The sequence below is a fragment of the Sorex araneus genome, chromosome 9 (genome assembly GCF_027595985.1).
Source record: "Sorex araneus isolate mSorAra2 chromosome 9, mSorAra2.pri, whole genome shotgun sequence".
NCBI lineage: Eukaryota > Metazoa > Chordata > Mammalia > Eulipotyphla > Soricidae > Sorex > Sorex araneus.
In genome coordinates, this window is record NC_073310.1 from 41,631,177 (window position 1) to 41,654,421 (window position 23,245).

The 23,245-nt window shown below is 37.2% G+C and overlaps 1 protein-coding gene across 17 annotated transcripts in view; it reads left to right on the top strand.

Moving 5' to 3' along the window:
* The window catches only part of CDC42BPA (CDC42 binding protein kinase alpha), a 334,917-nt gene that overhangs the window by 177,462 nt on the left and 134,210 nt on the right, over positions 1-23,245 (top strand). For all 17 annotated transcript variants that reach the window (XM_055146939.1, XM_055146925.1, XM_055146926.1 and 14 more), the window contains exons 11-12: positions 2,644-2,766; positions 19,507-19,640. In XM_055146939.1, coding sequence (XP_055002914.1) covers positions 2,644-2,766; positions 19,507-19,640 — 257 coding nt within the window. The remainder of the gene's footprint in view (positions 1-2,643; positions 2,767-19,506; positions 19,641-23,245) is intronic.

Below are 23,245 nucleotides of genomic sequence, written 5' to 3' on the forward strand. Positions count from 1 at the left end.
GCACTGTTCTCCCATTGTTCATCGATTTGCTCGAGCGGCCACCAATAATGTCTCCATTGTGAGACTTGTTGTTACTGATTTTGGCATATTGAATACGCCATGGGTAGCTTGCCAGGCTCTGCCGTGCGGACGAGATACTCTCGGTAGCTTGCCGGGCTCTCCCAGAGGGATGGAGAAATCGAACCTGGGTCGGCTGCGTGCAAGACAAATGCCCTGTCTGCTGTGCTATCACTCCAGCCCAACTCTATCAAAATTAAATTTAAAAATATAGTAAGTTAAGAAAGCACTAGTGTTAGCATGTTTTAAACAAAAAGAAACATAAGAAATCCTGAATGTTTTTATGAAGGCCATATTTTATTATAAAGACCATAATTTGATGTACAATATGGCATAATTTACACCTAAAACTTACATTAACAGACATTTATTGACCAGCATGCTGCTGTTGCTTTATATAAGTAGCAAAAAACAAATGAGAAAATCTCTTTAGATTATGGTTCTTTGTTCATATGTTACAAATTTATAAAATAATCATAATGTTCTAACAAAAATTTATGGTGGAGACTTGTAACTCATTGTCAGGGTGGTCTCATTTCTGACATGAACCTTAAAGCTTCCCTGTATATTTTTATGATACAATGACAGAAACCTCAATGGAGTTATTGTTCCATAATGCCTTGAATCTTTTGATTAAAATCACAAAATAAATAGTCTCAAATTGATGAAATAGTCTTTTGTGGTTGTTCTTCAGCTTGATAAATATAGCGTGGAAAGACAGCATTTCTTTATATATGTTAATAGCTCCAAACCTTCCTTTGTCAAATTTAGATTTTATGCATAGTTTAAAATAGGATCTTTTAAAGCTACTGCATGATAATACTCATTGCTAGTTCATATGGTGACCAAATAGTGATTCACTGGCAAAGTGCATTGAGTAGATCACCCATTAAGAGGTGAAATCTTTTGATTTGTGTTATGATTTTAAAGACGCAGGCACTGGCATTTTATGATTTAATTTTAGTGTGTTTACGTGCTTTCTGTTAGTGAATAGATGCTTTGGTGGAATGATGTAGGGATTTCTCTAGGAAGAAATAAATTGCTTTTTCAAATACTAAGAAATGGTCCTTAGTACTGCCTGTCCACCAGACACAACTGGGTGTAGCTCTGGAGGTGGCCCAAGCAGTATTGCATTGCTGGACTGAATCATCCAGCTTGGTCAGCAGAGTATTACTGAGAGTGATTCTAAAGGTCCTCCAAGTATTTCTTTGGAGGCCCTTCCCCCTAAAAGAGGCCATATATCTTTTTTTAAAAAAATTTATTGAATCACTGTGTGATAGTTACAAGCTTTCATGTTTGGGTTACAGTCACACAATGATCAAACACCCATCCCTCCACACCCATCCCTCCACCAGTGCACATTCCCCACCATCAATATCCCTGGTATACCCCCCTTTCCCACCCTCCCCCTGCCTCCATGGCAGACAATATTCCCCATACTCTCTCTACTTTTGGGCATTATGGCTTGCAACACAGAAACTGAGAGGTAATCATGTTTGGTCCATTATCTACTTTCAGCACGCATCTCCCATCCCAACTGGTTCCTCCAGCCATCATTTTCTTAGTGATCCCTTCTCGATTCCATCTGCCTTCTCCCCTCCGTTCATGGAAGCAGTCTTCCAGCTATGGGGCAATCCTCCTGGCCCTTGTACCTACTGTCCTTGGGTGTCAGCCTCATGTGATGTTATTCTATACTCCACAAATGAGTGCAGTCCTTCTATGTCTGTTACTTTTTTTCTGACTCATTTCACTTAGCATGATACTCTCCATGTCTATCCGTTTATAAGCAAATTTTATGACTTCATCTCTCCTAACAGCTGCTTAGTATTTCATTGTGTAGATGTACCAAAGTTTCTTTAACCAGTCATCTGTTTTAGGGCACGTGGGTTTTTTCCAGATTTTGGCTATTGTGAACAGTACTGCAATGAATATGTATAGGTACAGATGTCATCTACTGTGCTATTTTGCATCCTCGGGATATATTCTGAGAAGTGGTATTGCGGGGTCATATGGAAGCTCAATTTCTAGTTTTTGGAGGACTTCCATATTGTTTTCCAGAAAGGCTGGACCAGTCGGCATTCTCACCAACAGTGAAGGCGCATCCCTTTTGTTCTTTTGAATGTGTGCCAGTGTCTGTAGTGTGAGATGATATCTCATTGTTGTTTTGATTTGCATTTCCCTAATGACTAGGGATGTGGAGCATTTTTTCATGTGCCATTTGGCCGTTTGTATTTCTTTTTTGAGGAAACTTCTGTTCATTTCTTCTCCCCATTTTTTGATGGGTTTGGAGAGTTTTTTTCTTGTACAATTCTAGTAGTGTCTTGTATATCCTGGATATTAATCCCTCATCAGATGGATATTGGGTAAATATTGTTTCCCATTCTGTGGGCATTTTCTATATTTTAGTCACTGTTTATTTTGAAGTGCAGAATCTTTTTAGTTTGATGTAATACCATTTGTTTATGTTTGCTTCCACTTGCATGGTCAGTGCTGTTTTATTCTTAAAGATGCTTTTAACGTCAATGTCATGGAGAGTTCTGAAAAGGCCATATATCTTATCCTTTTTCTTATTCCTTTTATTTTAAGAGTCAACACAGACAGTTCAAGCACTACAACATTCAACTGGTGATGGTCCATTAACAGCAAGCAAAGATCTAGAAATAAGAAACCTAAAAGAAGAAATTGAAAAACTAAGAAAACAAGTAAGAGGTAAATTTCTGTGATTAACTATTAATTCCACTTTTTAAAATGTTTTGTTCACTCGCAGAACTTTTTTTGAGTACTTTTGTGCTAGATGATATGAACTATCTGCCAGTTAATGAAAAGCAAGTATTAAAGGTTTCTGCTCCAAAGGAACTAACATTTTGGTCTGAAAAGCAAGTCTTTGCAATACATGTGAAAATACTATGAAAAAAAAAATAAACACGTGGAGATTACACAGAAGTGCCTAAGTGAGATTTAAATGAATAAAGATAACCTCTTTGGAAGTCCTATTAGTTTTGAATAATTAATTGGAACTTGTCTTTAAAAGTATTGAATGTAATCAAAGTAAAGTGAAAGTAAAGTGAAATTTTTCAGTTACACAGGCGGGTGGGGGGAGGTATACTGTGATTTTTGGTGGTGGAATATGTGCACTGGTGAAGGGATGGGTGTTCGAGCATTGTATAACTGGGACTTAAACCTGAAAGCTTTGTAACTTTCCACATGGTGATTCAATAAAAGAATAAATTGAAAACAAAAAAAATAAAAGATTATAATAAAAAAAGGATATGTATGAGTGCAAGAGAGTGTTAATGAGGAAGGACATTGTGGATAAAAGAATTGCATGTATTGGAGAGTATCATGCTAAGAAAGAGAAGGACTGCACTCATTTGTGGAGTATAAAATAATATAACATGAGGCTGATACCCAACGACAGTAGATACAAGGGCCAGAAAGACTGCTCCATAGCTGGAAGCCTGCCTCATGAGCGGATGGAAAAAGGCAGCTGGAACGGAGAACAGATCACTAAGAAAGTGATGGCTGGAGGAATCGGTCGGAATGGGAGATGTGTGCTGAAAGTAGATAATGGACCAAACATGATAACCTCTCAGTATCTGTATTGCAAACCATAATGCCCAAATGTAGAGAGAGAGAAATATTGTCTGCCATGGAGGAAGGGGGAGGGTGGGAAAGGGGGGGTTATACCAGAGATATTGGTGTTGGGAAATGTGCACTGGTGGAGGGATGGGTGTTTGATCATTGTGTGACTGTAACCCAAACATGAAAGCTTGTAACTATCTCACAGTGATTCATTAAATTTTTTTTTTAATTGCATGTATTTAGACACTCTGCAGGTGAACTTTTATTTTCTTTATTACCATTCATTTTTTTCAGTGTTTTGCTGAGATTAATTAGAATTAAATTTAACAAGGGTGGGAGAGATGATTCAGGGGTTAATACACACATCTTGTATGTGATTGAGCCTGGTTAGGTCCTTAGCACCTCATGGTCCCCTAAGCTTTTTAAGGTGCAGTTGTGGAGGCCCCTGAGCACTGTTTGGTTACACAGTTATGCCTCATCTAAAGACTGAACTGTACAGCATCTGCTCACCTTTGCATTAAACCACACGCCAGGTTGACCAAGTATCACTGCAGCTCTGATGTCTCCTAATCATCATTCAGGATCCCCTACCCACAAATTATTTTGACATCTACTGATATGCCTACTACATTCATTCATTCATTCATTCATTCCCCTCATTTGACAAATATTTATTGAACACCAATCATATGTACTAGGTATTGAATCAGACTATCAAGATATAATAATAAAATGACAAAAATCTTTATTCTTGCCCAGATGGAGGTCAAAAGCAGATATAAGAACATGACAAAAAAAGAAAACAAAAAACCTTGCATGTGGCCAACTCCAGTTTAATCCTAGCCATCATTTGTTATCCCCCAAGCACTGCCAGTGTAATCCCTGGGCACAGAGCAGGAATATGTCCTGAGCATAGCTAAATCTGGCCCCAAACAAAAACAACACAAAACCAAACAAAAACCTCAACTCAGAACATCACTTTCCCCCTGATCAGGAATTCCCTCCCCATGAAATGGATAAGGAGAAGGAAAGTTGCTTAGCCACTGTGGCATGGCTTCATCCAGCCCCAGTCCCAGGAAACTGAGGAAGCTCAGTGTCAGGGGCCCTGCTCTTTACTCAGGATTGCCATTTTGCTCCCCATGTCTTCATTACTCACTGTAAACGTACAACAACATCCTAACTGTATCTCCCTAACCACATAACAACACAAAAGAAACAACTCCAAACTGTAAAGGTCACAGTGGTAAAGTAGCGCAGAACCACACCTTCAGAAGGTTCAACCAGTAATAATGATCTATATAGCCCCTCAGATTTCCCACTTTAAAGTGGAAATGTGGAGGATATTTAATGATATTTCATTGCTCAAAAAGCAATGAAAGAGTCAATGAAACACAAGAGGCTATAAGAGCAGAAATGAGGAAACTTCAGGCAGAAACGAACTAAAGAATTTAGTTGATGAAATGAAAGTTACTGAAAGCCTCTGTAGCAGAGTAGCAGAGAAAAGTGTGGTGCAAAAAATATCCAAACAACAGCAGAAGATTGGAAAAAAGACTCAAAATAAGTCAGATGACGAGAGAGCTTTTGGATGAATTCAAGAGAAACCATATCAAGAATCATCAGGGCCCAGAGGAATAGGAAGACAACCTTGATGAAGAAGAAACAGTCAGAGTGCTGAAAGGTTCCCAGAGGTAATGAGTGAATGAACCCAGGTACAGGAGGCCTGAAGGATATCAAATAAAATCTAAATGAAAATACACCAAGACCCATCCTGATCAGAATGACAAAAACCATAGATAGAGGCAGAATACTGAAAGCAGCAAGATCAAACACAAGGTTTCCCACTCTCACCACTTCTATTTAATATGGAAGTACTTGCCATAGCAATTAGGCAAGAAAAAGATATGAAGGTCATTCAGATAGGAAAGAAGTCAAAGTCTCACTTTTTTTGCAGATGACATGATACTATATTTGGAAAATTCAAGAGTACAAAAAAGCACCTAGAAACAATAGAGTTGTATAATAAAATGACAGGATACAAAATTAATATTTAAAAGTCTATGGTTTTTCTATATGCAAATTATGAAATAGCACTGTAGCACGGTCTACCCGTTGTTTATAGATTTGCTCGAGTGAGCACCAGTAACGCCTCCATTGTGAGACTTGTTGTTACTGTTTTTGGTATATCGAATACGCCACGGGTAGTGTGCCAGGCTCTGCCGTGTGGGCGGGATACTCTCGGTAGCTTGCCGGGATTTCTGAGAGGGACGGAGGAATCAAACCCCAGTCGGCTGCGTGCAAGGCAAATGCCCTACCCGCTGTGCTATCACTCCAACCCAAATAAATTTAACCAAGTATTTGTTTAACAGGGCTTTATTTTTTTTTAAAATTTGGAATCATTTCCGGCTATGCTCCAGGGTTTCTCCTGGCTCTGCATTCAGGAATTACTCCTGACATTACTCAGGGGACCATATAGGATGCCAGGGATTGAACCCAGGTTAGCAGCATGCAAGGGAAGTGTGCTACCTGCTGTATCATCGCTCTGACCCTGTGGGGCTTTAAATTCTTAAGTACAAGATATTTTAACGCAGCATGGATGTTATATGCAGCTATTTCAGATTTTACTTCATCTCATAAATGCATTTTCCTCAGAATATGTTGAGGATTATGTACTACTGGGATACATTTTGGGGGATACTGCACAAGACGATGTTTTCTGGGCTTTTTTTTTTTAGCTAATAAAGACCCATTGAAAACAATTAGATGGGGGCCGGAGCGATAGCACAGTGGGTAGGGCGTTTGCCTTGCACGCGGCCGACCCAGGTTCGATCCCCGGCATCCCATATGGTCCCCCAAGCACTGCCAGTAGTAATTCCTGAGTGCAAAGCCAGGAGTAACCCCTGAGCATCGCTGGGTGTGACCCAAAAAGCAAAAAAAAAAAAAAGAAAGAAAAAAAAAGAAAACAATTAGATGTATATATTCCTAGCTGTTGGTAAACGCAGATATTAAAGATGATGTATATGTATGTAATTGAAGGCAACAGTTCAATTGTAATCTTTGGATATTTATACTATTTAGTAAGTATGCAACAGAAGCTCATTTAGTTGTAATTGTACAGCTATGTGTTAGTGTGCCTGCAGATTACAGTGGCCCAAACAACAACCTCCATCTCTATTTCATGCCTAGCCAGAATCTCTGACTGTGATTTTTACTTTGTTTTCTGTTTCTGAGTAGGAGGGACTCTTGCAGTACTTAGGCATCACTACTGCTGCCATGCTTGAGGGACCACATGGTTCTGAAGATTGAACCCTAGGCCTCACACATTAGTGGATGTGTACTACCATTTGATCCACATTCTGGGCCTAAAGAATAGGATTGTATCATCTTAGTAAATAAGAGGTCATAATGGATAAGTTGGTTATCATTTGATGATGATACTGGTTTAGCTATTAGATCTGGCCACTAGAAAAAGGCAAAAAGGATTCCTTCTTGAGATTCCAGTGGTAATTAGGCTTTGTTTATAGAGTGATTTTAGACTTTTAGCCTTCACATTAGAAAGAACATTGCTGTTGTAATATTACAATAGTTCTAGGAAAGAAGAAATATTTTTTAAAAATCCTGTTCACAGTTGTGCCCAGAAAATCAAGTACTTCAGAATCATCTCAATGAAAGAGATGAAAGACTTACGCAAAGAAAATTATGAAACAGTGCTTCAAGAAATAAAAGAGGACATGAGGAAATGGAAATATGTCCCCTGCTCATGGATTGGGAAAATTGATATAAATAGAACATCAATATTTCCCCAAGAATTGTACAGATTCAAAGCAGTCCCTATAATGATACTCATTTCATTTTTTAAAGATCAAACATTCCTGAAATTGGTGTGGAACAATAACAACCATTCCGCACCCCATCCCCCAGTCCTCTCTCTCAGAATAGTGTAAACAATCCTTGGGGAAAAAGAAGATGGGAGGCATTACTTTCCCCAACTTTGAACTTTATTACAAAGCAACACTAATTAAAACAACATGCTATTATAATGAAGACAGATCCACAGATCAATGAAATAGAGTTGAATATCATGATATATGATCAGTTAATCGTCAATAAAGTAGCAAAAATATGAAGTAGAACAAGGGAAACCTTGTCAACAAGTGTTGCTGGGAAAACTGGTCAGCTATATACAAATAAATAGACTCAGATCTCTTTCTAATGCCATGCACAAAAATCAAAATGATTAAAGGTATTGATATCAAACCTGAGTCCATAAGGTACTTAGAGGAAAATGTAGGCAAAAATTTTCATGATATTGAGGTTCAAGAAATCTTCAATGATGAAATACCACTGACTAAGCACATGGAAGCAGAGGTAAACAAATGGGACTACGTTAAACTAAGAAGCTTCTGCACTTCAAAGGAAACAATGACTTGAATACAAAGACAACCCACGGAATGAGAAAAAATTACTTACCTAACACTCATCTGATAAAGGGTTAATACCCAAGATATATAAGGCAGTAACACATATCCAGCCTCATCAAGAATCGGGAGAAGAGATGAACACAAACTTCCTCAAAGAAGAAGTGTGAAGGCCAAGTGACACATGAAAAACTGATCTACATCACTAATCATCATGGAGATGCAAATCAAAACAATAAGATATCATCTCATACCACAGAGACTGGCACACATCAAAAAGAACAGCTATTGGAGCGCGAATCGGACCCTCTGCGGCGCTTAAAGACTTTGACTCCAAAGATGTAACACATTCGGGCATCCAGCGCAGCACCTGAGAGCAATGCATTGGGACACCAAACTGGGCTACAACTCGGTGCTGCTGGGGGTGGATTTTTCTCCCCCCCCCCACCCTGTCTTCCTGCATGGAAAGCGGCAGGCTGGCGGCACCATGTGGCAGGCGCCATCTTCTGATTCCAGACCCACAGGTATTCGGATTTTACTTTGGGGGCTCCCAGGAACTCATGGGAAGGGGGCGTAACCGGCACGCCCTCGGCCCAGATAAACCCGGAGCTGCTGAGCGCGAATCGGACCCTCTGCGCCTAAAGACTTTGAATTCAGAGACTTCTTACAGCAATGCACTGGGACTGTGAGCTGGGCTATGTAATTTCTGGCAGAATTCTCCCTGGACTTTATACAGAAACCCAAAACCGCGCGGACGCTGCCGCGTCCGCGCGACTTAACATTTATAATTGTCAGCAATGTGAATTGGTTCCATTTGAACAGGTCTGACTTGGGGGGAAACTCCAAATAATAACAGTAAGTTTTTGTTGAAAGTATTGAAGTTTTTTAATGTAGCAGCCACCTCTGGACTGTGAACTAAGCAAAAGCCCCACGCTGGCCGACGTGGCGTGGCGTACACCATACTATGAGGCGCAGGAAGGGGGATGAGGGGGAAAAAGAAAAAAAAAAAAAGGGAAAAGGAAAAAGAGAAAAAAAAAAAGAGAGAGAGAGAGAGTTATGTCAACTATAGTGAGTTTTGTGTTGAATTATGGAATGTAATCAAGGTAAAGAAAAAACGAAGTGAAATTCATTAGTTATACAGTAGGGGGTAGGGGGTGGGGGCGGGGGGTATACTGGGGTTTCTGGTGGTGGAATATGGGCACTGGTGAAGGGATGGGTGTTTGAATATTGTATAACTGACATATAAACCTGAGAACTTTGTAACTTTCCACATGGTGATTTAATAAAAATTTAAAAAAAAAAAAAAAAAAAAAAAGAACAGCTATTGCTGGTGTGGATGCAGACAGAAAGGGACTGTCATCCCTGCTGGTGGGAATGCTGATTTGAAATGCCTTTCTGGAAAACAATATAGAAATTCCTCAAAAAACTAGAAATTGAGCTTCCATTTCTTCCATCTGCCAGAAAGTGAGCATTACTATTCCTGGGAATATACCCTTGTGGCCCCAAAAACCAACGCAGAAAAATTTTCTGCACTCCTATGTTCATTGTAGCACTGCTCACAATATATGTTGCAAGAAGGGGCATCTCTTAGTAATTAATTCTCAGCCAACTGAACCAGTTGCTTGAATTGCTAGGGCCTTAGAGTGTGTTGCTTCTTGGGACTTACGGATCTAGTGACTAAAATAGAGCTGGATACATCCAAAAGACCTCCTAATCCCTGCACAATCACACTGATCCATAGCTCTACATTTTTGTTTTGTTTTTGCTTTTGGACCAAAACTGCACTCCTGTGTTCATTGTAGCACATTGGGGTCAGAGCTTAGTCAGAGCTCTGTGCTCAAGGGTCACTCCTTGAGAGTGCTGAGGGACCACATGTGGTTCTGGGGATTGAATTTTGCCACATGCGAAGTAAGCAACACCCTCTACTCTTCAGTCCGCCTTCCCATTTTAAAATAAGATTATCTTCTTTTCCTTCTTAAATTGTAGGAACCATACCTGGTGGTGCTTGAGGGTGGCTTGGGGCTAAGGATGAAACCCAGGGTCTCACACTGACAAAGTATAATCTCTACCACTTGAACTTGATCCCTGGCTTCTGTTTTTATTTAACTATTGAATTGTATCAGGTCTTAATATATGTTGCACATAACCTCTCATCAGATATGTGGTTTGCAATTTTTCAGTAGGCTATTCTTTTGTTTGTTGATAGTTTTCTTTGCTATGCAGAAATTTGTCGTTTGATATACTCCTGCTTCTTCTTTGAAAGTTTGGTAAAATTTGTCATTACAGCCATCTAGTCACTTTTTTTCCCTTTTGGTTGGGAGGTGTTTAATTAGGAATATTTCCATTTCTTCTAAGTTTTTCAGTTTGTGTATAATTATTCAGAATAGACTCATATCCTTTGTATTTCTGTGGTATCAGAACATGCCCTATTTCATTTCTGATTTTGAGACGATTTTGAGACCTGTCTTTTCATTGGCGAATTTAAAAGTTTGTTGGTTACATTTTTATAAAGCCAGCACTTAATTTCACTTATCTTTTCTATTGTCTCTTTTTCTATATTTTATTATCCACCCCATCTTTGCTTTACCTTTCTTCTAACTTCAAGCCTTATTGAGTTTCTTGTATAAAATTATTTGATATAATTTTGTTTCTTAGTATATGAATTATCACTATGAACTTCTTAGAACTGCTTTTGTTGTGTTCTGTAACTTTTGGTATGGCACTTTAATTTCTACTTGTCTTAGTAGTGTTGATTTTTCTATTTATGTCTTTCAAAAGTTTTTTGTTTTGTTTTATGCTCCAGGATTTATACTATTGATACTGAGAGGCTTTCACGTTAAAAAAAAAAGGTCTTCAACATCACCCCATTGACCAAAGTTTCAGCTTCACTCTGCCATGTCAGTCACATCATTGTCATGTCCTCCCCTTCACCCAGCCCTCAATCCAATTCCTTCTACATTTTGGGTTTTTCTTATTTAGTGTTCAGTAGCATGTTGTTTAGTCTCCAGAAATATAAGAACTTTTCATTTTTCTTGTTCTTTTAAGTTTATACCATTGTGATCTAAGAGTATGTTGGGTATTATTCAGTCTTATTAAATTTAAGACTTGTTTTATAACTAGAGAATGTTTGTGTGTGTGTGTGTGTGTGTGTGAGAGAGAGAGAGAGAGAGAGAGAGAGAGAGAGAGAGAGAGAGAGAGAGAGAGAACAAGATAGTTTTTATTGAAACTTGCTTAGAACTATGTGAGGGGACAGAAAGAGAAATACACACATTTGAGAGTGAACCGGTCTTCTCCAGAATGAAAATAAGCAAGATAAAAAAAGAGACAAACAAGAGAGATACATATTCAAGGGAACACAGTCTTGAAGAGCAAGCCATGACTGGAGAATATCTTATGTCTAGTTGAGAAATATGAATTTTTCTGTTGTTTGGGATGGAATGTTCTGTATGTGTCTCTTCCTAGTAGTTCACTTTTGTGTGTATTTACCATTATTAGTTCCACTTGCGTAGGATATCTTTTTCCATTCCTTCACTATAACTTTTTATAGACTTTAAATATAAAATGAGTCTCATATAGGGAATATAGATAAAGTTATATAGGTATAGATAAGGATAAAATGAGTTTCTAATTGAGATGTCTTAAATGTCTTATTAGAAACATAAGGCATTCATTTAATCACTCCATGTTTTGACTGGAGAATATAATCCATTTCTACTTAAAGTAGTTGTTCATAGGTAATAACTTATTACTGTTTTCTGAGTATGTTGTGGTTACTCTGTCCCTCTCTGTTCCTCTCACTGTCTTAATATGTGAACTGATGATTGTCCCTAGTGGTGTCCTTTGATTCCTTTCTCTTTATCTTTTATATATCTACTCTGATGCAAAGATCATATTCTATGTTTATTGTGAGACATACATAAAATAAAGCTGTAACAGTCTATTTTCTATTTTAACATTATATTTTAATATTTTATATTTTTCTATTTTAACAATTTTTTCTCCCTATTATGTCATTGTTTTAAATATTCTCTGTACATATGTTTTGGAGGAGATATCTAAATATCTCCTCTATATCTGATATTGTATATTTTTCCAATGTGAGATAATTTAAAAAATTTAAGATAACCAGTTACGTTGTTTTTAACCCATGTTTTATCTATCGTATTCTGTCTTCCTTCCTGATAACACTACATTCCTTATTTTGTTGTTTTTTTTTAAATTTATTTATTTTTTAAATTTTTATTAAATCACCATGTGGAAAGTTACAAAGTTCTCAGGTTTATATGTCAGTTATACAATATTCAAACACCCATCCCTTCACCAGTGCCCATATTCCACCACCAGAAACCCCAGTATACCCCCCGCCCCCACCCCCTACCCCCTACTGTATAACTAATGAATTTCACTTCATTTTTTCTTTACCTTGATTACATTCCATAATTCAACACAAAACTCACTATAGTTGACATAACTCTCTCTCTCTCTCTCTCTCTTTTTTTCTCTTTTTCCTTTTCCCTTTTTTTTTTTTTCTTTTTCCCCCTCATCCCCCTTCCTGCGCCTCATAGTATGGTGTACGCCACGCCGCGTCGGCCAGCGTGGGGCTTTTGCTTAGTTCACAGTCCAGAGGTGGCTGCTACATTAAAAACCTTCAATATTTTCAACAAAAACTTACTGTTATTATTTGGAGTTTCCCCCTCAAGTCAGACCTGTTCAAATGGAGCCAATTCACATTGCTGAACAATTATAAATGTTAAGTTTTGGGTTTCTGTATAAAGTCCAGGGAGAATTCTGCCAGAAATTACATAGCCCAGCTCACAGTCCCAGTGCATTGCTGTAAGAAGTCTCTGAATTCAAAGTCTTTAGGCGCAGAGGGTCCGATTCGCGCTCAGCAGCTCCGGGTTTATCTGGGCCGAGGGCGTGCCGGTTACGCCCCCTTCCCATGAGTTCCTGGGAGCCCCCAAAGTAAAATCCGAATACCTGTGGGTCTGGAATCAGAAGATGGCGCCTGCCACATGGTGCCGCCAGCCCGCCGCTTTCCATGCAGGAAGACAGGGTGGGGGGGGGAAAAATCCACCCCCAGCAGCACCGAGTTGTAGCCCAGTTTGGTGTCCCAATGCATTGCTCTCGGGTGCTGCGCTGGATGCCCGAATGTGTTACATCTTTGGAGTCAAAGTCTTTAAGCGCCACCGAGGGTCCTTTGTTGTTTGTTTTAAGAGAACTTCCCTAGGCCATTTTTAAAGGAAAGGCCAACAAATAGTTTTGTTAATCGGTGTCTTAATTTCTTTTTATTTTTAATGAATATTTGTGATAAGTATATGATTCAAAGTTAAGTTACTTCGTTTTAGATATTCTGTCACTTCCTATAAGTCTGCATGAAATTTCTGAGGAAAAATCTGCTGTTATTCTGAGTATATATATGTATTTGTTTACATAATATTTTTTTCCCTTTCCTCTCTGGCTGGTTTTCAGGGTTTTTCTTTTTAATGTGGTTAATGGATTTAATGGATCTTTTGGTGTAGATTCCTTTGGGTTTGTTCTGTTTAGAATTTTAAACCTGTAGTTTTTTCTTTTTCTGTTTGACTAATTGGGTAGCTTTCTACACCAAATGTATTTGATTACTTTTTAGACCCGCCTACTTTCCCTTCTTTCTCAGGGCTTTTGGTAGCATAAATGTTAGAATATTTTTGCTATCATCTCACAAGTTCCTGAACTTCTGTTTATTTCTAATTGTTTTCTGTTCTTCAGATTTATTCTCTTGTCATATTTACATTCATGAATTCTTGTCCTTTGATATTTTTTGGTTTGTGTTATTGAATCCATTAAGTTTTTTATTTATTTTTAAAAATTCCATTCTTTTTCCTTGAATTCTCTAAGTACCAAAGCTATCCATGTCTTTGCTTACTTGTTTGTTCATTTTAAGGATGTTCATAAGTTTATTCACTTCAAGGATGTTAATTATTGGAGCATTGAAAATAAAACAGGGGGGCTGGAGCGATAGTACAGCAGGTAGGGTTGTTTGCCTTGCACATGGCCGACCCAGGTTCAGTTCACGGCATCATATCCATATGGTCCCCCAAGCACCGCCAGTATTAATTCCTGAGTGCAGAGCCAGTAACTTCTGAACATCACCAGGTGTGACCCAAAAAAATAAATAAATAAAAGTAAAAAATAACAGTTTGAATGTATTGCTATTCTGGATATCTATTGCAGTGTCAGAATTTTTTTTTGTAATACAAATTGAGATTTCCTAATTCTTCATAGGATGAATGGTTTTTAGCTTAAAGAAGCTGGAAATGCTTATTTTCCACTGACACTTTGGTGGGTTTACTCCATTATCATTGTGAATTTGTTGGGCCCCATGAATGGCTTACCTGAGGCAGAGAGAGAGACAGTCACTTTCTCCTGATCTTCCTCTGTCAACCTGAGACTAGTTGGGAGACTAGACTGATAAAGTCTGAGATGAGCCCCTGCATGGCACTGGCTAGAGCCCTACCAGCCCAACCAGGTGGCCATCAAGCCACACCTGATGCCCACTTTTGAGCTGCTCCCCACCACCCGATTTCTCATGGAGCTACCGACTCAAGTTGGATCAAGGATGCTCATTGTAGGAAAGGAAAGTCAGTTGTAAGCCTTACCCAGGGCTACCGGGTTCTCACAGCAAAGAATTTCAGGAGTAGATGGGCGATGAAGTAAAACAGATTAATTTAAAGGGTTTTAAGAAGGAGAAGGAAGGAGAGAAAGTGAGAAAGTAACATGCTTGAGAGAACGCAGACTTCTCCAAAGGTGGAGAGAGCCTCTGCACACATCCCAGCATTAGATATGAAAGCATGAAAGTACACATATCAAGAGGGGAAATGCTGGCGCCACATGTGCTTGGGAACCACATGTGCTCATTCATGTGGGCACAAGCAGCACATAGGCTTGGGCAGCATATATGCACCCTTCAATGTGGTTTTTTAATATAGAGGTTTTGCCAAGTCGGGGCTTTCTAGCTAGGTAAGGCACTTGCTAGAGTGGTTGCCAAGGGGTTAGAGTTGGGAGTGGTCTTCTTTGAAAACTCCTTTTCTTGATTTGTTCCTACTGAATTTTCTCTTCAAAGGTGTGTCCAGCCTTTTCTGGGCCGGGCTAGCTGAGGGTTAGTCAGATAAAAGGAAAGAATTGAGGTTCTTGGGGAATTTCCTTCCGGCCCTTTCTGTAGGGAGAGTTTCAGTCTCCTCAGGATCTGCTGCTGGAGAAGGCCTTGTCAGGTCTTGCTTTCTGCATCCACAAGGTTGGTCATTCCTAGGACTAGTGGCTTTATTATAATACTTCCCAGAAATTTTGTTGTCATGATGTGGAAGGACCCTTCCCTAATCCAGCTGCCTACATCAGTTGTTCAAAGGTGAAAATTCTTAGTTCTATTAGAACTACCTTAGTAACAGTGTTCCAGTGAAGAGGAGATAAATATCCTCATTACTTTCATTACTGCTGTGTGAGAAATAGAAGTTTATTTCTCCATGTAGCCTTCACTGAAAGTATTTAGGAGAAATCTTTTACCATTCAGTGGAGTTATCCTCACTTCCTGTCAACCCTTCTCTGACCACCCTCAGATATAGATGCTTGTGTCTCCAGGTATTATAAATCTAGCTCCTACTTGTTCTTTGTTGATTTATGTGGATTTGGAGCCACAGTTTATATATGTTTATAATGTTTCTAACTGTTTATAACAGTTTATAATGTTTAACTGAAGCATAGTACTTATTTTCTAAGATTTTTCTTTCTTTTTTTTTGTTTGCCACTTTTCTAATTCCTTATGTAGAAATAGATTTTGTTGGGGCTTATATTCTCTGCATATGTTGGCATATCTAGGTTGTCAGACTCAGATAGATGAACCAAAATAAAAACTAAGGGAATTCAGCACTGTGCTATTAGCGGTAAACCCTTTTTTTCTCTCCAAATTTTAGATCCTTCTTATATTTGTTTTATATATGTTCAGCAGTTTTAGTTATACTTAATGAAAACTATCAAAAGTAATTGTGTTTCATCTTTGGGAAGCAAATTTCCTAGAGTAAGTTTATAAAATTTAAATCTGATCATGGTGTACTATAAATATCCTTTAGTGTTTTCCTACTACTTCCAGAAGAAAAAAAGAATTCTTAATTATACTCTACTTATCATTGACTTACATGTATTTTTTTCTCCTACTAATTGCTATCCTACAAATTTCAGTTGTACTAAACAACTTTAGTTCCACTTAATTGCTTCCAGATTGCTTATATAGTCTGTTGGTCTTTCTTGCCTCCCTCTCTCTTTCCCTCCTTTTCTCCTCTCTTCCTCACTTCATCTTCTCTTTTCTACTTTCTCATTTATTCTACTTATTCATTTGTTGTTTCACTGACAATTACTTCTCTTCATATTTTGTATCACCGATAGAGATTTTTTAAATTTATTTATTTATTGCTTTACTACCTTCATCACTAGATTTATAGGCAATCTCTTTATAAATTGAGACTATTGACCTGTCCAAGTATTTTAATAGTACTCAGCTTGTGAAAGCCCCCCTGAAGTCAGTTATAAAATAACTTAAATTCTATTGCAAGCTGTGACACCTAAAATTAATGTCTGTTGATGAATATCTAAATGATCAAATTAAACCTCTCTCAGAAATCTTGATCTATTTCCTATGCAATCTCTGCATATTGTTTCTTCACAGGCATTTTAGAGCATACTTTCAGACTGTATGTACAATTAAATGGTTCCCTGGAAATAGTCACCCAAACTGGGGAAATTGGTTACTGTAAAACTCCTATTGAGATTTTCTTCCTTTACTTTGCTTTTACTTCTTACTTTGTTCCTGAATCTATTATTTCAAAGACTTCTTTTTCACTTTGTCATTCCCTAGGGATAGAATAGAATTGATGAAAATAATATTGAAAGGTTAAATCTCTGATTTTAATATTTTCTTCCTAAGGTCTCTTCTGCTGGTTATATAGCATATGTGCTATTCTCAGTGATACTCTTGATTCCATACCCTCCCTCAGCATAGTTTATTCATTTTTGGTTTTTAAAAATCTTTATAGTAAAAGTTACATAGCAAAAATGACCACAGTGCCAGAGCAATAGTATAGCGGGTAAGGCATTTGCCTTGCATGCGACTGACCTGGGTTCAATCCCCAGCATCCCTTATAGCAGCGCCTTAGCATCTCCTCTGTAAGTCTCTACCCATTAAGTAGTAGCCCTTCATTCCTTTTATACTCCAGTCCCTTTGTAACCCCTTACCCCATTCTTAATTCTGTGCTTCATTCTTTCATTGTCTCCTTCATTCTTTCATTGTTCTCCTTTGTTTATGGTTTGTACATCCATACACAGCTCATTTACTTTGCCTTTCTCTGTCTCTCTTTTTCTTTCTTCATCCCCATCCTGGTTTTTTCCTTCATATGGGATCAAGGATTATCCCATATGAATAGGCATCTACCCCCTTAAGCCATTGCATTTCCTTATCCAGTTACTCTAAATACTGGTTATGTAATCGATTCCTTTCTTCTCCCCTCCCCCCCACTGTATACATTCACAGTGTCATGCATTATGTAAATGTCATACATTATGTAACAGCATAATAAAATTATGGTTTTTGTACCTGTGGATTGGGAAAATGCTTCGGTGGTTCCGCCAGCCTCTCTCTGACTCCAGTCTTATCTCCTTTCCAAAGACTGGCATTTGATTTTGAGTACTGCTTTAATAATGCTCCCATTTGCCCTTGTCTCAATTTCTTTAGCGCACATAGAACCTGCCACTCTGTTTATGTTTTACTTTGTCACATTTATAAGCTAAATCTCTTTCATAATTGCTTTTTAATGTTAATAACTGAGACTAGTTTTAAAACATCTAAATGTGATGGTTAACCATTTTTCATAAAATGTTTAAATAGTCTCTAAGGATATATTTGTAATTTTCAAATTTACTCTTCCTGGGATGTGGAACAGGGAGCTTGGGGGAGCAGTGGCTGCACCCAGCGATACTCCTGACCTAGTGCTTGGGCAGAGTGATGCTTGTGAGTGGGGGGTAGTGACAGTTATGTGATGCAGGAATCAACATGGGACCTCACACATGTGAGGTAAGTATACTACCATTGCCACTTCACCAGCCCTCAAGATTACTCTTAATTGAGGTAGAAGTAAAGGCAAATTTCTCTCTCTCCAATTCTTCTGGTGCGTGGTCTTCAATGCTTGCAGTAGATGTTTTGTTCATTTGGGTTTCACATTTGGTCTCTGTGCAGAGTGCACCAGGTTTTGTTGTAGATTTGTCATCATCTTGGGGGAGGCAAAGTGGTTCACTCTTGAGCCATCTTTCAAGAATTTTTTATCTTTCCTCAAGCAGTATCAGTGTTTCTTTCTGTACTGGATTCTCAAAATGGATCCAGTGTATGGAAGTCCTGGAAGAATGATCAATGACTTAGTTCCCATTTTGATTTTCAAGGGCTGAGAAATCAGAAGTTGCAGATGAAAATAAGGAAGACAGAAATGAGAGTCAAGTTAATAGTATTTGCCCTCATGCCCAGGGTAGAGGCCACTGATTGGAAAGGGCCCAGACTTTCTGTGAACGGAGGATTATTTACTTACAGTGTTGGTGTGAAGGAAAGGATAATTTATCAATGTCTGCAGTAGTAATTCAGAAATACTCTCTAAGCATGCATATTGGTGCCATTTTCCTACTTCCTGGCAATATGCTCTCTGAGATACTAAAATCATTTGTCTGCAGATGACACTCAGAGTAATGTGGTTGTAAAGAATAGAAAATGTCCAGAATAAAATAGACAATTGGTGTGTTTAGTTTCTCTGTTTGTATTACCTAGTTCTTTAGTTTGCTAATTTAATTTTGATGCCAGGACTATTTCATTGCAACTCTTTGAGGTGCCAAAGAGGAAGTTGCCTAGCTGTGGCCTTCCTTTTATGTCTTACTATTTCCCACCCGCAGCCATCCTATTATCTATTTTGACTGGATACCTTTTCAGAGGATGAGATGTAAAAGAACCAGTTAAATTCAATAAATTTCCTGGCACCCCTTCACTCTCCTTATACCATAACAAAAGCATTTTGTAATAATTTAACATTAGCATAATCTTACAACAAAGAAAAATGCGTTTTTATTGGTTTGATCATTTTCTTTTTCTATTTTTGTTAGTTTTAAGACAAGGTACAGAATTTTGAAGTAAAAATTCTTCAAAAGAAAAGGTTCCTTTTCTTCCTTTATAACACAGTTTGCACAGGCATTCTGAATATTTTTGCACTGGCATTTTTATAGTGAATGATATATAGCAAATGTTACAGGATAAGCATTAGCCATGAATCATATGTGATATCAGTAAATTTAATACCAAAATAGATATTTCATCTGAAAAATCAACTCTTTTAAATCTTATTTTCAAGCATTTTAAAATTATACATAGTGAAAGAAATCTGTCTTCTCCTTTTAGAATCAAGTCACTTGGAACAGCAACTTGAAGAAGCTAATTCTGTGAGGCAAGAACTAGATGATGCGTTTAGACAAATCAAAGCTTATGAAAAACAAATCAAAACATTACAGCAAGAAAAAGAAGACCTAAATAAGGTAAATATATATGGGTAGATAGAACAAGCCTTTCATAGTTCTTGATTTTGTGTAATCTATGTAATGAAGCATGCATTATGAATTATTATAATATATATAGTGTGTCTTTGAAATGTTGGTTAAAAATGTTAAGATTTGGGCTAGGTGGTGTCTTAGCAGTAGAATAGTTACATGCATTGCATGAGTGAGGCCCTGAGTTCTGTTTGCAGATTGCAAATTAAATTTATTCAAGGATTTATAAATTATTTTGACGCTCTGTTTATAAAAAAAAACTATAGAATTTTAATTAAACTTACATTAAATCTATCAAGTGGTTTCAGAAGAATTAACACTATTCCAATACTGAGTCTAAATTCTTATAATTCATTTATTCACATTCTTGTTAATGCACATACTTTCTTACCATTGGAGCAGTTCAATGAGATGTGGTTGGAAGAAAGTGTGCATGTGTGTGTGTGTGTCTGTGTCTGTGTGTGTGGAGACAGTGAGAGACAAAGAACTATCCTGTGAAAAATGATTTGGGTATTGATATAGAGGAATAATGCTTTTTGCTTTCCCCTTTGCCACCCATCTTCTGAGAGTATTCATGAATACTGTAACAATTTATAGAATATAAATGAATAATCCCTGTTGAAAAATAAGCCCTGAGCCACCCACTACATATATAATTTTTAAAGTCTTAGGCAGAACCTCCTCTCCCTTCCTCTTCCCTTTTTCTTTCTCCTCCTTTTCCCTCCTCCTCCCTTCCTACACCCATCTGTGCCCAGTGTTTATTCCTGACTGTATTCAGGGAACACTCCTGACTGAGCAAAGAGGATCATATGCAGATCAAGGGACCAAACCAAGACCAGCCTCATACACAACAAGCACCCTACCTGCCCCTGCCGTACCATCTCCCTTGCCCTCTCCTCACTCCCTCCTAAAATGTAAATTCATACATCCCAGAGCAGAGTATAAGTGGGAATTTTCTCACTATCTAAAATGGACATATATTATTTTACTAGGTTTTTTTTTAAAAGTTGGGCCGAAGTTTCAGTAAAATTTGCTCACAACTGCCTTTCAAAGCATTAAAAAGCTCTACAGTATTTATTCACAATCATAGAATATCTTCCCTTATCTTTTTTTCCAAGTCCTTTATAATATTTTTTTTCCATAAAATTTTTTATCAGGGGCCAGATGCTGTGGTTAAGGCAAATACCCTCTTTGCATGCATTTGGCCTGTGTTCAAGACTCCAGCACCTTATAAGCTCATAAGGTCTCCTGAACACCACCAGGAGTGATCCTTGAGCACAGAGCCATGAGTAAGCCCTGAGCAACTCTGGGTGTGATCCCAAAAACAAACAACAAAAATTTCTGTCAGTCTAATTTGTCTTTCTTAAATTTATTATCTTAATTTTTTCATATTGTAAATGATATATTTAAAATTTTAAAACCTACTCATTTTATTTCAGCAACAGTGTTAAACTATTACTAATTTTTAAAACATATTTCAGATTCTTTAATTTTTTTGGTAACAGAAGTTTTGGTTTTGTCTTTTAAATTTTTATGACTTTAAAATTTTCTTTTCCTCTCTAACTGTATAACTAGACCTCCAGCACTGTGTTTAATGGAAGTGGTTTTAGCAGGCATTCCTATCCTATTCTGATTTTAAAGAAAATGCTTTGTGTTTCAACAGTAATAATAATTTTCTATTAAATTTTTGCTAAAGACGTATTAATGAGGTTAAATAAGTTATCTTCTGTTCCTATTTTGCTAGTATCTTAAAAATCAATAATGCTTAATTTATTACATTTGCGTTTCTAGAATTTGTAAATATCTATTGGAATAATTATGATCTCCTTTGATAAGCAGGTATAGCAAGTTATAGTTACAAACTTTCTAATTTTTAAAAAACTTATACATTTCTAGGTTAAACCAAATTGCCCATGTATTAATTTTTAAATAACAATATGATACTCTAGGCAACATAGCATCTGTTCTATTAGCAGTGTTTTAAGGGGAATCCCTTATATAGATAATTTAATCTCTGTAAGTTTTGTGACTTATATATTAATTACATAAGTTGAATCTTAGCACAGAATAATCAATACATTGTTCAAAACTATAGAACTAGGCAATATTAGAGCTGCAATTTCAGCCAAAGTGTCTATTCCAGAGTTATGTTTATCTACTTAATATGTCAGTGGAACTGATTTACGAATGTCTTTGTTAAGAAATTCTGTTTTATATTCGTAAGATTGGCTTGTAATTTTTTTCCTTTTACCTTTCCTTGTCTCAAAAGGTTATTATACTGGTCTTGAAAATACTAAAAAATAAGATTATACTGACCTTATTGAGTATATTGGAAAATATTGCCCCTTTTTTCTCTTACATGAAAATTTTTTATATAAGAGGAACATTGTTTATTGAAACATTGGAGAAATCACTCTCTAACCATCTAAGCCTGAAGATTTACACTGGGTGAATGGAGAACTTTTTAGCTATTAGCACAGTTTTAAAAAAATTTTATAGGACTATTCAGACATTCTGAATTGAATTAATTGTATCTTATATGAATTTGTTCACTTCGTAAGTTGACACATTTATTAATAAACATTTTTTTCTTTTATATATATTTCTCTTTTAGAATTGTAATTATAACTTATTTTTCTTAATATAATTTATTTTTGGAATTTGTGCTTATTCCCTTGTTTGACATCATTAGCTGTTTGCCTATTTTGTCAAAGAACCAACTTTTGACATTGTGATTAATTTATCATTCTCATGCCAATTTTGTGCTGAGATTTATTTTCTCCTCTGGGGCGGGAAAGTTATTCTGCCTTTCTTTCAACTTTTTAAGTAGAAATCACAGAATTGTGATCTTTTTATTTGGTTTCAATAAAAGTATTTTAGGTTCTAAATTTCTTTCATTATAACTTTTACTGTACCTCAAGTTTCAGTAAATACTAAAGAGTTTTATGCTTTATTTTATTTTTACTCTAAACTATAATGTTCATTATGATCTTCTTCCTGACCCATTAATTACTATGGAATTTTTCTTTCTTTTCATTTCTATTTTAATGATAAAGGTTATTAAAATACTTGAGTTGAATTATACCTGTTCTTTGAAATCTGCTGACTATTGCTTCAGACAGTCTTTTCCATTTCAAAAACATATCGTATGCACTCATAAAGAATAGCCATTCTGGGGCTGGGAAGATGGCTCAGAGTGCTAGAGTGAGTGCAGACTTTGCATGCAGGAGCCCCTGGTATGATACCTGGCACCATATAATCCCTAGCAATTCATAGTCCCCTGAGCAATACTCAGCACCATGCTGTGGCCCCAACACCAGAATAGGAAAAAAGTGAATGTATGCTTTTGATACTAGGTACAAGCTTCCATATATAAAACATGTTGAGTTTTTCAAATATTCTCTTTACTCACTTTTGTTGGGCTGGAGTGAGTGATATCGCAATGGGTAGTACGTCGCCTTGCATGCAGTCGACCCAGGTTCGATTCCTCCACCCCTCTCAGAGAGCCCGGCAAGCTACGGAGAGTATCGAGCCTGCAGGGCAGAGCCTGGCAAGCTACCTGTGACGTGTTTGATATGCCAAAAACAGTAACA